This window comes from Scomber japonicus, chromosome 19, assembly GCF_027409825.1.
Source record: "Scomber japonicus isolate fScoJap1 chromosome 19, fScoJap1.pri, whole genome shotgun sequence".
NCBI classification, from domain to species: Eukaryota; Metazoa; Chordata; class Actinopteri; order Scombriformes; family Scombridae; genus Scomber; species Scomber japonicus.
The window spans coordinates 33016999-33034987 of record NC_070596.1 but is presented as its reverse complement, the minus strand read 5'-3'; the positions used below and the strand labels follow the sequence as shown (position 1 = coordinate 33034987).

Below are 17989 nucleotides of genomic sequence, written 5' to 3'. Positions count from 1 at the left end.
GTGCTCTAGCGGGTCTGTTGTTAGGGTCCCTGGCGGTGCTCTAGCGGGTCTGTTGTTAGGGTCCCTGGCGGTGCTCTAGCGGGTCTGTTGTTAGGGTCCCTGGCGGTGCTCTAGCGGGTCTGTTGTTAGGGTCCCTGGCGGTGCTCTAGCGGGTCTGTTGTTGGGGTCCCTGGCGGTGTCCTAATACTATTTAGTGCTCGGTCAGTTTGCTGTTTTTTTATTCTCCAGACTTAAAAGTTTTCCAGCCTTCTCTCCTTGATCACGGTAGCCTTGTTTCAACCACATTAAACTTTTGGCGCTTTCATCTGCGGACATTTTATTATATTTAGCTCTCAATATAATCAATTCCTTTTGTTTTACAGGATCATTTTTTGCATAGAGGTCTTTTGTCAATATTTTGATTTGATTTTCCAAATTTTCCATTTTATAGTGTTTTGTTTTATAGCTGGTGTAACTAATAATCTCTCCCCTGATGAATGCCTTAAATGCCTCCCATCTGATACAAGCACTAGTTTCATCGGTATTTAGTGCAAAGAAGTTGTTAATTTTAGAGCCATCAGTATCAACGAAAGCTCGGTCTTGCAGGCATCTCACCTGGAACCTCCAATTAGGTGGGCTATGGACAACTTTGTCAATTGGATTTTGAGTGATACAGCAGCATGGTCACTTATCACGATACCATTATACCAACATTCGCTAACCTTGGGTAAGAGTTCCCTGGAAGTAGTCGATGCAGAGATGTGATTGTGTTCTCTCCAAACATCCACTAGATTAAGGTCCTCTATAAACTGTTTCAGTAATTCTCTAGTTTGAGTTTTACCCGTGTCACGGCCTGTTAACGATCTATTGTTGGATTTAAAGCACAACTGAACTGAAGTCCCCTCCTAAAATAAAAAATCTGTTGTTGGTAGACAAGTCAAGAAAGATATTCCTAAAGAAACTGGGGTCATCCTCACTGGGACCATAATCACTCACTAGGTTTCATGTCATTGATAAGATATCGCATTGGACGATTATGTATCTTCCACCTGGATCTTGAACAGTTTTAACGATCTGTAATGGTCCAGTGAATAAGGATAAGCATAATTATTATAACATCCATATATTACTTGGCCAGGTCATCTGCTCTGTACGCACTTTAAGTCTGCAACTGTCAGGTGTTTAGATGTCTAATCCTCATAACTTGTTTTAATTTTGTTATTTTCTGAAGCCCCCTGACATTTTTATGTTAGAAGAGTTAGTTATGATAGATACTTTTTTTTTTTACAAAAAAGAGAAAAAAGAGGCTGCTGCAAAAACAAACAAACATACACACACATACCTGGGCCCTGTCCCATGAAGCAGGATTACCAAATAAGCCAGGCTTATTTCGTTAGTCTGGCTCATTTTCCAGCAGATTCGGTTCCATAAAGCTCAGCGTAGTTAAAGCTCAGTTACCATGGCAACGTATTCTGCAGACTAACCCGGACCAGACCAGGCTAACGGTCAGGATTAGCCCGAGTTCTTGCTTAGTCTGAAAGAAAAGAGATGATTTAATATATTATGTGGCTTTATTAATCACCATCATTTAAAAAGAAAATCAGTTCAAATGAAGTCGACTTAATAATAATAATAATTATTATTATTATACAGCTTTGGATTCAGTTAATGTGACACTGAGAGGATCATATGGGAGAGGGGTCTGGGTTTGAGGAGGGGGTCTGATGCTTTAGAGTCAATGAGGAAACCTTCTGTGTTACTGACTCACTGACAGTCAGTAACACAGAAGCGTTGACGGGTTACAGCCCCCAGCTCCTCAGTGTTACTGACTCTAAGACTTCACTGTGAATGAGGTGTAACAATGATGTGGAGTCTTACTTTCACTGTCTGGCAGAGTCCTCTCACATCCAAACCCTGCAGAGAATAAAGACAAGCTGCTACAAGTCAACAACGTGTTGTATTTTAAAAGCTTGTTATATTTTCCATTGAGTCGAATCTGCATCTGAAAAGTAACTAAAGCTGTTAAATAAACTAGTACCTCTAACTGTACTAGTACCTCTAACAGTACTACAGTAAAGTACTAGTACCTCTAACTGTACTACAGTAAAGTACTAGTACCTCTAACAGTACTACAGTAAAGTACTAGTACCTCTAACTGTACTACAGTATAGTACTAGTACCTCTAACAGTACTACAGTAAAGTACAAGTACCTCTAACTGTACTACAGTATAGTACTAGTACCTCTAACTGTACTAGTACCTCTAACTGTACTACAGTAAAGTACTAGTACCTCTAACTGTACTACAGTATAGTACTAGTACCTCTAACAGTACTACAGTATTTTCCAGATGTAAATATAAAACATGAATTCAAACTTCACTGAAACCTTTTTAACATAAAGAGCAGCTGCTAGAGTCACGTGACCAATCTAATTAATATATTAACCTGTGCACGCGCCAGCTGATCTGATCCATGAACGCGCACGTGCAGACAATCAAGTTTGGTGCAATCATCGATCACAATCACACGTGCGGCTGATTGAACTTCCGGTTGCACTGGTCCAATCAGCGGGCAGCTTGGGGCTCCAGGTGTGTTTTTAAGGCTCCGGAGCAGCGGCAGCTCCATCAGCCTCCAGCCGCTCTTCGGTCGTTCCCCGCAGGCAGAGACGAGAGAAACGGGCCGGACCATGTCTGCGGCTCCCGGACGGATGATGATGGCCTGGGTTTGGCTCAGCTTGGTGACTCTAGCCCGGCTCAACACGGGGGGAACCCACCGGGACGCGGACGGACGTGTGACCGGCCTGGAGGCGCTGCTCTCGGACTCTGAGCCGCCGGTGGAGACCAGGAGCGGCGGAAGCTTCTTTCCGGTGCCGGTGTGGAAGTTGTTAAAAGGTGAGAACACACCTGAGACACGTGACGCTCATCACTGACCCACAGACACAACTCACTGTCTCATCATACTAACACTAAAATAAAGCAGTTAGAAACACGAGTTAATTAAACCTGACTCACTGTCACTAAAAGTATTTATCATATAATATTAAAGCAGTTTATTTCCGGTAGTGTTGAGACCTGCTGTGTGAACGGCCTTGAGATGACTTGTTGTCTGGTGCTATATAAAGATTGATTTCTGTAACTCAGCAGTGTTTACTGACACTTTGAATATTAAACAGCTGATCTGGAGTAGAAGTATAAACTAATAACTGCAGTCAATGTTTCCTGAGTGTAGAAGCTGCTCATAAAACTGATCATGTATGAATCAGATTACCTTCAGGCTGACCTGTCTGTGTTTCAGGGCGTGATGATGATGGTGATGGTGACTGTGGAGGAGATGAAGACTTCAGCCGGCCACGTTTTCTGTGCAGCAACAGTTCGCTCTCTGTTCGCTTCTCGCTCATCAGACACTCTGACCTGCGTCTGCTGGGTGAGTTTGATTCGTCCGCCTGCTGCAGCTCGTCACTGGTAACCTGACGTGTTGAAGCCATTTTCACCCAAACTTAAAGTTAATGTAACCTCACATACTGCTAATATTCAGACTCATTAGTCTACAACAGTCTCATATTCATAAATCAGTCAATGTTTAATCTCACAGGAAAGACTTCAGAACATTTTATACAATATGATGAAAGATGCATTTTATTTCCATATCTGAGTCACACTGGGAGAAGTCCACTATAAGAAATGCTGTTAAATGCAAAATGGGTCAAATTAGACCCTGAACACCATGTAAGGGTTGAGTCATCTCTTTTGGCTGTTTCATTCACATGATTGATGTGTTTGGTCTTTCTATCATTAAACATACTGAGGTTAAACTGCTTTACCTAAAACCAGCAGAAGCATCCTGATCAGTCTGAAGCTGGACTGGATGAAACTAGTGTAGTATTGAAGCCTCCTCAGGTTGAAGCTCTGAGTGAGCACCAGTCCTGAACTGTTCAGACATGTTTTATATTGTCTGAAGGCTGCAGGTATGAAATGTTTCATGTTTTAAAGCAGAGCTGTAAAAACATCTTTCTCCCAGCGAGCTCTGATCATTTCATCTCTTCACAGACGGGAAGAAGTTGTCGACGTTGCCGGACGGCTGTCGTGGTTCTGCTCGTACCGTCGGGCCGTGGCTGCAGCTGGAGCTCCCCTATACCGGCTGCCACATGGCATCATGGGTAAATATCATGAGGCCATGGCTTCAGTTTAATATAATGCTATAAAATCAGTTAGGATAAATGGAAGGAACAGCCAATCAGGTCTCGCGCTATGGAAACATGAGGAAACCCTGCAGAGTTTCTCTCAGGAACTCAAAGACCCAGTCAAACATGTTTAAATGAAGTATTTTGAGTTCATGTTGAATGAACTTCCAGGTTCATGTACTTGAATCTTAACTTGTGTACAGAAACATTAATGTAGACATCTCTCCTCCTCCAGATTTCAACCGGTGCACGGTCTCATCAGTTGAAGGTGCGTTACTTTGACCATCTGCTGCAGGCGAATGTGACCGGAGCAGCTTCCTGTACGAGTCCTGCAGCCTCGCTCCAACCGGAGCCACCGCTGGTCAAGTGCAGGACAACAGATGTCACTGTGAAACTGCCTCTGGGGGCGACACTGAGGAGGGTAAAGTCTCTGGGTCAGGATGGAGTCGTTGGGACAGCGCTCACAGTGTCTTCCTTAGGCGCAGTAACGGTGCAGATCTCAACACCAGAGAATACGGTGAGTAAGGTCCTAAAACATGATCAGTGTCCATGTTGGGTGAGAGCTAATCAATGAATCTCTTGCAGGATTCTGTGTTGGAAATGGTTTACTGCGACTCAGATGGGGAAATGTCAACAATGCTGGCGGCTTGTTTCAGAGCAGAAACACAAAGTGGGCTGGCTCACCACCCAAGAGCCTATTCAGAGTCTGACTACCGGTGGGAGCTGTTGAAGCAGTGGGAGTTGGCGAACTCTCCACCGGAGGAGCAGACGGACGATGTCGGCACTGAGGCGGAGGAGCCAACTAAAGGGGTCAGCACTGAGGCGGAGGAGCCAACTAAAGGGGTCAGCACTGAGGCGGAGGAGCCAACTAAAGGGGTCAGCACTGAGGCGGAGGAGCAGTGTGACGATGAGACGGAGACGACCGAGAGTCCATCTGAAGGCACAACCGTCACTGCACCTGTAACCATCCAGGCAACTTACTCTGATTCAGAGATCTTTGAAGAGTGGGGATATGATGACATACCAGATGGACCGTTCACTGGGGACCCAACAGCTCTTCCCAGTACCACCCCCACGACTACCGCCAGTACTACCCCCAGTACCACCCCTACGACTACCCCCAGTACCACCCCCACGACTACCGCCAGTACTACCCCCAGTACCACCCCTACGACTACCGCCAGTACTACCCCTACGACTACCGCCAGTACTACCGCCAGTACCACCCCCACAACAACTAGTACAACCTGTACCCCCACCACGGAGAGCCCAGCTACGACCAGTGCCGCCCCTACATCCACCGCGAGCCCGGCTACGACCACCGCTGCCCCAACGACCACCGCGAGCCCGGCTACGACCACCGCTGCCCCGACGACCACCGCTGCCCCGGCTACAACCACGGCGAGCCCGGCTACGACCACCGCTGCCCCGACTACCACCGCAAGCCCGGCGACGACCACGGCGAGCCCGGCTACCACCAGCAGTGCTCCGACCACAACTTAGAAAAGTGATCCCTCCACTCTCTCACCCCCCCCCTCCTCACTCTTGTTTGAAATAAAATCTTTATCACGTGACATCTGGTCTGTCTTGTGTGAAATGGTCTAAAGTTAAAGCTTCTGAAGTTAAATTATGCTTCAGCTGTGACGACTTATCATGGATGGGTCATACTGGCCTGGTTTTTAAAATGAACGTAGGTTGCTCCACCTCATGCAGACGCTCCCTCTAATGGTCTGATTTCTGACACCATCCTGCACCCATGTGTCTAAATGGTCCCTTGTCTCCCGGTTTGGGCAAATTTCTTGCAGTTGGTGTGCTAAAAGGGTTAATCCATGGGCGTAGGTTTGCATAGGGACGGTAGGGACATGATCCTACCAACTTTTCAGGAGGCCCAAATTGTCCCTACAACTTTTAAGCAACCTTATTTGCATTATCTTTGGAGTGCAGTTCTATAGGTCATTTAGATTGTCTTCCCATATTTTGCAAGGATAGACTTGACCCGACCGTTACTGAGTGAATTATTTGCATTATGTTCAGAGTCACAGTCTCATTTGGCTGATGACCAAACGCCCGCCCGCCCCCACACGCAGACACACACTGTACAGACAAATGCAGTCCGACCAGTCCGACAGACATGCCCGTCCCCAGCAAAAAAATGTACATGCAGGTTATGCTGTTATATTGTCCCTACCAATGTTGAGACCAAACCTACGCCCTTGGGTTAATCCTTCAGCAACCTGATGGCAGAAAATGTTACAGACCCACCTACAGTCAACCATTGGCTCAAAATGGGAAGAGATCATGAGATAGAAACATTGACCTTGAGGAGGGGGGGGGTCTGGGGGCTGGGTTGGAGGAGGGGAAGGGGTCTGGGGCTGGGTTTGAGGAGGGGAAGGGGTCTGGGTTTGAGGAGGGGGGGGGGTCTGGGGCTGGGTTTGAGGAGGGGAAGGGGTCTGGGGCTGGGTTTGAGGAGGGGAGGGGGTCTGGGGGCTGGGTTGGAGGAGGGGAAGGGGTCTGGGGCTGGGTTTGAGGGAGGGGAAGGGGGCTGGGTTTGAGGGAGGGGAGGGGGTCTGGGGCTGGGTTTGAGGGAGGGGAAGGGGTCTGGGGCTGGGTTTGAGGAGGGGGGAAGGGGTCTGGGGCTGGGTTTGAGGAGGGGAAGGGGTCTGGGGCTGGGTTTGAGGAGGGGGGGGGCTGGGTTTGAGGAGGGGGGGGGTCTGGGGCTGGGTTTGAGGAGGGGAGGGGGTCTGGGGCTGGGTTTGAGGAGGGGAAGGGGTCTGGGGCTGGGTTTGAGGGAGGGGAGGGGGTCTGGGGCTGGGTTTGAGGAGGGGGGAAGGGGTCTGGGGCTGGGTTTGAGGAGGGGAGGGGGGTCTGGGGCTGGGTTTGAGGAGGGGGGAAGGGGGTCTGGGGCTGGGTTTGAGGAGGGGGGGAGGGGTCTGATGCTGGGTTTGAGGAGGGGGGGAGGGGTCTGATGCTGGGTTTGAGGAGGGGAAGTGGTCTGGGTTTGAGGAGGGGGGGGGGTCTGGGGCTGGGTTTGAGGAGGGGAGGGGGTCTGGGGCTGGGTTTGAGGGAGGGGGGAAGGGGTCTGGGGCTGGGTTTGAGGAGGGGGGGAGGGGGTCTGGGGCTGGGTTTGAGGAGGGGAGGGGGTCTGGGGCTGGGTTTGAGGGAGGGGGGAAGGGGTCTGGGGCTGGGTTTGAGGAGGGGGGGAGGGGGTCTGGGGCTGGGTTTGAGGAGTGGAAGGGGTCTGGGGCTGGGTTTGAGGAGGGGGGGGGTCTGGGGCTGGGTTTGAGGAGTGGAAGGGGTCTGGGGCTGGGTTTGAGGAGGGGGGGAAGGGGTCTGGGGCTGGGTTTGAGGAGGGGAAGGGGTCTGGGGCTGGGTTTGAGGAGTGGAAGGGGTCTGGGGCTGGGTTTGAGGAGGGGGGTCTGGGGTTGGGTTTGAGGAGGGGGGGGGGTCTGGGGCTGGGTTTGAGGAGGGGAAGGGGTCTGGGGCTGGGTTTGAGGAGTGGAAGGGGTCTGGGGCTGGGTTTGAGGAGGGGGGGGGTCTGGGGCTGGGTTTGAGGAGGGGGGTCTGGGGTTGGGTTTGAGGAGGGGGGGGGGGGTCTGGGGCTGGGTTTGAGGAGGGGAAGGGGGTCTGGGGCTGGGTTTGAGGAGGGGGAAGGGGTCTGGGTTTGAGGAGGGGGGAAGGGGTCTGGGTTTGAGGAGGGGAAGGGGTCTGGGGCTGGGTTTGAGGAGGGGGGGGTTTGGGTTTGAGGAGGGGAGGGGGTCTGGGTTTGAGGAGGGGAAGGGGTCTGGGTTTGAGGAGGGGGGGAGGGGGTCTGGGTTTGAGGAGGGGAGGGGGTCTGGGTTTGAGGAGGGGAGGGGGTCTGGGTCTGGGTTTGAGGAGGGGAAGGGGTCTGGGGCTGGGTTTGAGGAGGGGAAGGGGTCTGGGTTTGAGGAGGGGGGGAGGGGGTCTGGGTTTGAGGAGGGGAGGGGGGGTCTGGGTTTGAGGAGGGGAGGGGGTCTGGGTTTGAGGAGGGGAGGGGGGGTCTGGGTTTGAGGAGGGGAGGGGGGGTCTGGGTTTGAGGAGGGGAAGGGGTCTGGGTTGGAGGAGGGGGGGGGGGGTCTGGGTTTGAGGAGGGGGGGGGGTCTGGGGCTGGGTTTGAGGAGGGGGGGAGGGGGTCTGGGTTTGAGGAGGGGGGGAGGTCTGGGTTTGAGGAGGGGGGGTCTGGGGCTGGGTTTGAGGAGGGGAAGGGGGTCTGGGGCTGGGTTTGAGGAGGGGAAGGGGTCTGGGGCTGGGTTTGAGGGAGGGGGAAGGGGTCTGGGGCTGGGTTTGAGGAGGGGGGGGGTCTGGGGCTGGGTTTGAGGGAGGGGAAGGGGGTCTGGGGCTGGGTTTGAGGAGGGGGGGGAGGGGTCTGGGGCTGGGTTTGAGGAGGGGGGGAGGGGGTCTGGGGCTGGGTTTGAGGAGGGGAAGGGGTCTGGGCCTGGGTTTGAGGAGGGGAAGTGGTCTGGGGCTGGGTTTGAGGAGGGGGGGGGGGGTCTGGGGCTGGGTTTGAGGAGTGGAAGGGGTCTGGGGCTGGGTTTGAGGAGGGGGGGAGGGGTCTGGGGCTGGGTTTGAGGAGGGGAGGGGTCTGGGTCTGGGTTTGAGGAGGGGAAGTGGTCTGGGGCTGGGTTTGAGGAGGGGAGGGGTCTGGGTCTGGGTTTGAGGAGGGGAAGTGGTCTGGGGCTGGGTTTGAGGAGGGGAGGGGTCTGGGTCTGGGTTTGAGGAGGGGAAGTGGTCTGGGGCTGGGTTTGAGGAGGGGAGGGGTCTGGGGCTGGGTTTGAGGAGGGGAGGGGGTCTGGGGCTGGGTTTGAGGAGGGGAGGGGTCTGGGGCTGGGTTTGAGGAGGGGGGGAGGGGTCTGGGGCTGGGTTTGAGGAGGGGAGGGGGGTCTGGGGCTGGGTTTGAGGAGGGGGGGAGGGGTCTGGGGCTGGGTTTGAGGAGGGGAGGGGGTCTGATGCTGGGTTTGAGGAGGGGAGGGGTCTGGGGCTGGGTTTGAGGAGGGGGGGGGTCTGGGGCTGGGTTTGAGGAGGGGAAGGGGTCTGGGTCTGGGTTTGAGGAGGGGGGGGGGTCTGGGGCTGGGTTTGAGGAGGGGGGGGGTCTGGGGCTGGGTTTGAGGAGGGGAAGGGGTCTGGGGCTGGGTTTGAGGAGGGGGGGGGTCTGGGGCTGGGTTTGAGGAGGGGGGGTCTGGGGCTGGGTTTGAGGAGGGGGGGGGGTCTGGGGCTGGGTTTGAGGAGGGGAAGGGGTCTGGGGCTGGGTTTGAGGAGGGGAAGGGGTCTGGGGCTGGGTTTGAGGAGGGGGGGAGGGGTCTGGGGCTGGGTTTGAGGAGGGGAAGGGGTCTGGGGCTGGGTTTGAGGAGGGGAAGGGGTCTGGGGCTGGGTTTGAGGAGGGGAGGGGGTCTGGGGCTGGGTTTGAGGAGGGGAAGGGGTCTGGGGCTGGGTTTGAGGAGGGGAAGGGGTCTGGGGCTGGGTTTGAGGAGGGGAAGGGGTCTGGGGCTGGGTTTGAGGAGGGGGGGGGGTCTGGGGCTGGGTTTGAGGAGGGGGGGGGGTCTGGGGCTGGGTTTGAGGAGGGGGGGGGGTCTGGGGCTGGGTTTGAGGAGGGGAAGGGGTCTGGGGCTGGGTTTGAGGAGGGGAGGGGGTCTGGGGCTGGGTTTGAGGAGGGGAAGGGGTCTGGGGCTGGGTTTGAGGAGGGGGGGGGGTCTGGGGCTGGGTTTGAGGAGGAGGGGGGTCTGGGGCTGGGTTTGAGGAGGGGGGGAGGGGTCTGGGTTTGAGGAGGGGGGGAGGGGTCTGGGTTTGAGGAGGGGGGGAGGGGTCTGGGTTTGAGGAGGGGGGGGGGGCTGGGGCTGGGTTTGAGGAGGGGAGGGGGTCTGGGGCTGGGTTTGAGGAGGGGAGGGGGTCTGGGGCTGGGTTTGAGGAGGGGAGGGGGTCTGGGGCTGGGTTTGAGGAGGGGAAGGGGTCTGGGGCTGACAGAGTCCTCTCACATCCAAACCCTGCAGCAGAGAACTTTAACGTAACGGTGGAAGCTGGTTTGATTTTGCTTAATATTCTGAATGAGGACTTTATGAAGGTCAAACTTCTGCTTTTGGTAAATGAGATGTATGATAGTACAGTGAGTCCTCCTCCTGTGAGTCCTCCTCCTGTGAGTCCTCCTCCTGTGACTCCTCCTCCTGTGGGTCCTCCTCCTGTGAGTCCTCCTCCTGTGAGTCCTCCTCCTGTGAGTCCTCCTCCTGTGAGTCCTCCTGTGAGTCCTCCTCCTGTGAGTCCTCCTGTGAGTCCTCCTCCTGTGAGTCCTCCTGTGAGTCCTCCTCCTGTGGGTCCTCCTCCTGTGAGTCCTCCTCCTGTGAGTCCTCCTCCTGTGGGTCCTCCTCCTGTGGGTCCTCCTCCTGTGAGTCCTCCTCCTGTGAGTCCTCCTCCTGTGGGTCCTCCTCCTGTGAGTCCTCCTCCTGTGACTCCTCCTCCTGTGAGTCCTCCTCCTGTGAGTCCTCCTCCTGTGGGTCCTCCTGTGGGTCCTCCTCCTGTGGGTCCTCCTCCTGTGGGTCCTCCTCCTGTGAGTCCTCCTCCTGTGGGTCCTCCTCCTGTGGGTCCTCCTCCTGTGACTCCTCCTGTGAATCCTCCTGTGACTCCTCCTGTGACTCCTCCTGTGAGTCCTCCTCCTGTGAGTCCTCCTGTGACTCCTCCTGTGACTCCTCCTGTGAGTCCTCCTCCTGTGACTCCTCCTGTGAGTCCTCCTGTGAGTCCTCCTGTGAGTCCTCCTCCTGTGAGTCCTCCTGTGACTCCTCCTGTGAGTCCTCCTGTGACTCCTCCTGTGAGTCCTCCTGTGAGTCCTCCTGTGACTCCTCCTGTGAGTCCTCCTGTGAGTCCTCCTGTGACTCCTCCTGTGACTCCTCCTGTGAGTCCTCCTGTGACTCCTCCTGTGAGTCCTCCTGTGACTCCTCCTGTGAGTCCTCCTCCTGTGAGTCCTCCTGTGACTCCTCCTGTGAGTCCTCCTGTGAGTCCTCCTGTGAGTCCTCCTCCTGTGAGTCCTCCTGTGAGTCCTCCTGTGACTCCTCCTGTGAGTCCTCCTGTGAGTCCTCCTGTGACTCCTCCTGTGAGTCCTCCTGTGAGTCCTCCTCCTGTGAGTCCTCCTGTGAGTCCTCCTCCTGTGAGTCCTCCTGTGAGTCCTCCTGTGAGTCCTCCTGTGAGTCCTCCTGTGACTCCTCCTGTGAGTCCTCCTGTGACTCCTCCTGTGACTCCTCCTGTGAGTCCTCCTGTGACTCCTCCTGTGAGTCCTCCTGTGAGTCCTCCTGTGAGTCCTCCTCCTGTGAGTCCTCCTGTGAGTCCTCCTGTGACTCCTCCTGTGACTCCTCCTGTGAGTCCTCCTGTGACTCCTCCTGTGAGTCCTCCTGTGACTCCTCCTGTGACTCCTCCTGTGAGTCCTCCTGTGACTCCTCCTGTGAGTCCTCCTGTGAGTCCTCCTCCTGTGAGTCCTCCTGTGAGTCCTCCTGTGAGTCCTCCTGTGAGTCCTCCTCCTGTGAGTCCTCGTGTGAGTCCTCCTGTGAGTCCTCCTGTGAGTCCTCCTCCTGTGAGTCCTCCTCCTGTGAGTCCTCCTGTGAGTCCTCCTCCTGTGAGTCCTCGTGTGAGTCCTCCTCCTGTGAGTCCTCCTGTGAGTCCTCCTCCTGTGAGTCCTCCTGTGAGTCCTCCTGTGAGTCCTCCTGTGAGTCCTCCTCCTGTGAGTCCTCCTCCTGTGAGTCCTCCTGTGAGTCCTCCTCCTGTGAGTCCTCCTCCTGTGAGTCCTCGTGTGAGTCCTCCTCCTGTGAGTCCTCCTGTGAGTCCTCCTCCTGTGAGTCCTCGTGTGAGTCCTCCTCCTGTGAGTCCTCCTCCTGTGAGTCCTCCTCCTGTGAGTCCTCCTCCTGTGAGTCCTCCTCCTGTGAGTCCTCCTGTGAGTCCTCCTCCTGTGAGTCCTCCTCCTGAGTCCATGGCAGGGGGAGTATAGCGATGGAGTGAAATCATGGAGGCCAATGAATGTTCTTTGATTGTCAACCCTTCCCCATAATGTGATATTATGATGCTGAAAGGTTAAAATCTCTTTATTAAGAAAAGTCATTTTACAGCAAACAGTTTCTGCTACAGATGAACCAGGAACCAGCGAACGTGTGATTGGCAGAATGCTTTTTGATTTCATGTCATACTGTTTCATTTCTGTTATTGGTCCTTTTCTTCTCCTTCATGGATATTATTGGTCATGTACTGTATGTAAGCCACTATATATGTAGGTTGACCCCTCATTGGTTGTTTATTTTATGCGGGGGGGGAGGGGGTTTCTGTGTGTTTGCAACATAATCTAACATCGTTTACTGTTTGATATTTGAATGATGTCATGAGAAATTAAAAAATACAAATCATAAAAAGAGAAAATGTTACAGATGGTTCATTAGGGACAAAATGCATCAAAAGATATAAAAATATAAATTAATATAATTTTCAAATTTTAATAATTTTTTTTTAATCAACATCAGTCTTCATAATAATGATCAAATATTCATAAATCTTCAGGATTTTAACCCTTTAAATGTTTGTTTATATAACACAGCTGTTTATTCATGTCAATGCTCAATAACCAACTCAGTAAATGTGCTGCAAGGTTGAAATGTGATAAATTATATTCTGAGTTTAACGGTGTGTGGATGAATGAGAGAGACAGATTCTCCATTTGTAATAATTATAATTGTAATTTATTTTATTTAGACAGTAAATAATAAAACATTAACTTTGTTTAAAACAAGGAAAGACACTCGTAGCCTGAGCAGGCGAGTTTAACAATAAACTAAAATCAACAGAATTCACACATTTGTGCAAAATCGCAGCAACAAAATAGATGTTCTTCTATTTTTACTGTCTGCTGCTGTAATAATGAAAATGTCCCCAATGTGGGACTAATAACTTACCAGCAGGACTAGAGGACACTTCATTATATTCTCCCATAGACACAATACAGCTAAATGGCGCCATCTAGTGGAATAACACACAACTACCATTTTAAAGCCAGAACACAGGAACGAGTTATTGGTCTCTCTACACAATGTATTATAGACTTATTATAAGTGAGTGTTTGACATTAAGAAGGTAAAACATTTGAGCCATGTGCATGAACCCAAAATGATCAAGAGAATAAATGAAAAGCCAAAAATGTCTTTAGTGGCGAAAGGCTTAAACATCCTGAGGTGTGTGCAGGAGGGTTAGGGTTAGGGTTAGGCATATTAAAGATGATCAGGGTGATGGTGGAGGGTTAGGGTTAGGGTTAGGCATATTAAAGATGATCAGGGTGATGGTGGAGGGTTAGGGTTAGGGTTAGGTATATTAAAGATGATCAGGGTGATGGTGGAGGGTTAGGGTTAGGGTTAGGCATATTAAAGATGATCAGGGTGATGGTGGAGGGTTAGGGTTAGGCATATTAAAGATGATCAGGGTGATGGTGGAGGGTTAGGGTTAGGGTTAGGCATATTAAAGATGATCAGGGTGATGGTGGAGGGTTAGGGTTAGGGTTAGGCATATTAAAGATGATCAGGGTGATGGTGGAGGGTTAGGGTTAGGGTTAGGCATATTAAAGATGATCAGGGTGATGGTGGAGCCTCCTGAGCTGTAAAATAACTCACTTCCATCTCCTCAGTCTTTTGAAGTCATTAAAAGTCTTTGCTGACCTCGCTAGTACGTCACTCTGAGCAGAACAAGTCACATCTGCAGGACACGAGGACTCGTACAGAAGTTCTGCTGATGAAGCACTAACCCAGCTGTAGTGTATGTTCTGCTACAGATTTATATTACTCTAATACTAAAAGTTCTGCTTCTTTAAAAGGCCTTAGTATAAACCTTTGTTCAGAACAGCCAGAGTCTTCAGAGTATAATGACCATTAATATCTGGGAGCTGTCAGACAGTAAAGGTATTGGGACTTCAATATAAACAAGTATAGATTAGCAGTGTGCTCGTGCCCGGGAACATGTACACATGTCTGAGCTGTAATATTTGTATAAATGATCTTACACACAGAGGACAGGAGAGACAGAAGGAAGGCTCCACTGGACTCGGGACACCTTTAATTCAGCAGCCTCAAATTGATAAAGTTCTGTCTCCACTGACCTCGGCAGGGCTCTGATCGACTGATAATCAAGAAAACTAAAAGGAACTTCGACTTGGTTTCTCATCCACTCTTCTCACTCAGAGGGGTGGTCTATGATTTACCACACAACGCTGGAAGGTAATAATACAGATTTGATGTAAACAGCTTCAGAAACAGCTGGAGGACAGAGGAGCATCTGGACTGTAAGGAAAGATGATTTAGTGATTAAAGAGTCCCAGATATGTTTGAAATAGACTCGGTGTGTTTTCTAGAGTAGCAGATGTTTGAAGGCTGTTTCCTTGATGAATGTGTTTTCAGGTTGAAGTCATGAAGCTCTGCAGCTGTGTGACTGAAGACAAACATGTTGAGAGACAGAAGTGACGACCACAAAGACAACGAGGAGTTTCTGTCACATTTTAATGAATTCATCAACACAGACACTTTGGTTCCTCTGATGGAGAAACTTCACTCAGTACAGACAGAGTTACAGATCATCATTCAGTCTCATTAATGAACTACATCACAACATTTACCTCTGGATGTTTGACATGAACAGAGAAGTCTACTGTTACAGTCAGCTTTATTTAATCATTACATTCATTTATTCAGCTGTCAACATTCATCCTTACACACTACAAAGCTCATGAATATGTTTCTTATGTCTTCGTCTTTAACACACAATGCCCCCCCCAGCCTCCCATACTGTGACTCTGATCTGTTTACATCAGAAATACAGGTCCAGGGTTTATTTTGATCCACAGCTACACACCACTTTGAATGATCACTGCCAGGATCCCATTTAGCCCCAACAGTCTCTACTAATACGACGTTTTGCACCTTATATCCACGTGTGGGGCAGTAGGAACCATCACGCTCAGGCTGGCAGCCCCAGCTCTGGACATTCACATCACTTCTGACTTCGTTTGAAATGCTGACGTAAAGATCTCCATCTGCAACAACATCAGGAGACACGTTACTCAGATTGATCGGTTATATCGGATCGGCCGATATTTAGCATTTTATGCAGTTTGTGAGATCAAAGTCGTCATGTTGAAACTTTTTGCAGATGGCTTGTGTTTCATCTCATTTACTCAGAAGAAGTTCCACTGACATGTTTGTCTGAATCCGACAGCTAGTTTTGAGCCACGATGTGATGGACAATAAAGTTTAGTGAATCTTGAATCATGAGCTGACGGTGTTGTGGGCAGACAGATAAAACTCAAGCTATTTGCAATCTGAGCAACACTAAAGAACTTCGCAGGGAAGCATCTGCAAAATGTTTCAACACCACAGATGTACCTGGACAACACGAGGAAGAGAAGCCGAGTTTTAGAAACGGAGCGTGGACAAAGAAGACGTGATCGGATCAGTGATCGGTCACTGATCGGTGATCGGCCCCAAAAATCCTGAACGTGTAAAGCCTAACTCAGACTGTTCACATCAGTGGTGAGGCGTTATTCGCACTGAACTGTTGGGTGCAGGATGCTCAGTTCAGTTACTGTCCAAACAGTTTATTAATCATGATGTGTGGAACAATCTTTCTAAAGTCTCAGCAGTGATATAAAAACCATCACAAGAGTTTAAACAGAAACATGCAGGAAACTCACCTTCTGGTTGATCTGACACTTGTTTAGCGATGCTGTGAAACGTCTTCCCTCCGCTGGATGTCAGCTGTTGGAACGTAGGAGGGAACCTGTTGTTTGCTGGGGTATTATGGTTTTGGGTGTTCATGGTTGTGACATCTTGAAGCTCTCTATGAAAGTCTGATGGAATATGATGATCAAATGGGAAAGCTCTGATCTTCTGCAGATGTTCACCTGAAAATATGAACAGACACATTTATAGTCTCATTCAATCCAAACACTGAGACTAAAACACAGTAAATATGAAGATGGATTACCGATTGCTTTGAACTGGTCGTAGTTGAATGTTACACAGATGAATATCTGAGCATTTCTTGTTCCACTCTCAGGGTAGAAATGATCTGGATCTCTGCTATAAGGGAACTGTGGTGTGCTGTGTAAGAGCCAGACTCCTTTCTTGTCTTTCTCCACCATCACAACTCCTGTGAACATGAACAGTCAGTCAGCAGCTCGCCTGACAGAGCTGAACCCCAAATGACCCAAACAGAAGGTCCTGGACCAGGTGGACCAATAAGAAGAAGAGAAAGACATGTTCCCTGTGAGAGAGATGATGTATCTGTTTACCTTTACTGTGACCAAATGAAGAAGAAACTGCACCTCCAGATGTGTCCGTTGGGTCTGAAACTTTAGCAGAACAACCCTCTGGAACGCCATCATTGTAGCTGATGAATCCAAAGTTTGGTGGCTATAAATAAATAAAAACAGAAGAACTTTTTAAAGTTTCCTGGATCTGTTGATCCGTTCATGACATGTCATTCACCCATTCACACACATACACTGATGGCAGGAGCTACCACGCAGGGTGCCAACCTGCTCATCTAACCATTCATTCACATTCATACGTGTGTCTTGCCCAAGGACACATCGACATGTGGAGGAGCCGGGAATCGAACCACCAATCTTCCAATTGGAGGACGACCGCTCTACCTTCTGAGCCACAGCCACCCTGATCACCTAGGTAACCAGGATGGATCACTGTGGTAACCAGGGAGGATCACCGTGGTAACCAGGATGGATCACTGTGGTAACCAGGATGGATCACTGTGGTAACCAGGGTGGATCACCGTGGTAACCAGGGAGGATCACCATGGTAACCAGGGTGGATCACCTGGGTAACCAGGGTGGATCACTGTGATAACCAGGATGGATCACTGTGGTAACCAGGATGGATCACCGTGGTAACCAGGGTGGATCACCGTGGTAACCAAGGTGGATCACCGTGGTAACCAGGATGGATCACCGTGGTAACCAGGGTGGATCACTGTGGAGCATGTTAATGACTGTAGGAGGCTGCGTCTACTCACAGGAAGGTTGAGCGGCTGCAGCGTGTTCGCCAGGAGGCCGTCAGCAGCGTTGATGAACTTTGTGCTACGTTGAGATTTAGCCTTCTGGTTGTTATCTGGATAAATGTAAACATACTCCAAACCAGTCAGCTTCAGATTCCTGGGAGTCTTGTATAAGATGAACCTGATGAAGCAGTGAGAGAAGAACAGAGACTCTGATGTTCATGACTTTAACTGACCTATAAACATTCAGCTGCTGATGACCTGTAGTAACCTTCCTACTATAAACCACATATATGCAGCCGGTGGTTAATCAGACATCTCCAACCCGAGCTCATAATGAAGCATGACTCCTCATTCAGCTGCTGCTGGGCCCACATGTCTGTTTGATCTCTTTCTGAGAGGAAGAAGCAACATGTCTCACCAGTCCACTTCAGCTCCGTTCTCATCTCTGCACGACACTGAAGCCTCAGAGCTGCAGCACAGCAGACTGACCACCAGCACCAACCTCCACATGACTCCCTGAAACACAGCAGCACATCACACTGTACTACAGTACAGTACTAGTACCTCTAACAGTACTACAGTACAGTACTAGTACCTCTAACTGTACTACAGTACAGTACTAGTACCTCTAACTGTACTACAGTAAAGTACTAGTACCTCTAACTGTACTACAGTACAGTACTAGTACCTCTAACAGTACTACAGTACAGTACTAGTACCTCTAACTGTACTACAGTACAGTACTAGTACCTCTAACAGTACTACAGTACAGTACTAGTACCTCTAACTGTACTACA

General features: G+C 50.7%; 1 protein-coding gene across 1 annotated transcript; it reads right to left on the bottom strand.

Moving 5' to 3' along the window:
- Positions 1-14872: 14872 nt before the first annotated feature.
- LOC128379979 (deoxyribonuclease-2-beta-like) lies at positions 14873-17702 on the bottom strand. The gene is made up of 6 exons (XM_053339617.1): positions 17611-17702; positions 17208-17370; positions 16468-16588; positions 16161-16325; positions 15868-16077; positions 14873-15210 (listed from the first exon to the last, which is right to left on the bottom strand). The coding sequence occupies exons 1-6, from the start codon at positions 17700-17702 to the stop codon at positions 14873-14875; spliced, it is 1089 nt and encodes a 362-aa protein (XP_053195592.1).
- Positions 17703-17989: the final 287 nt, after the last annotated feature.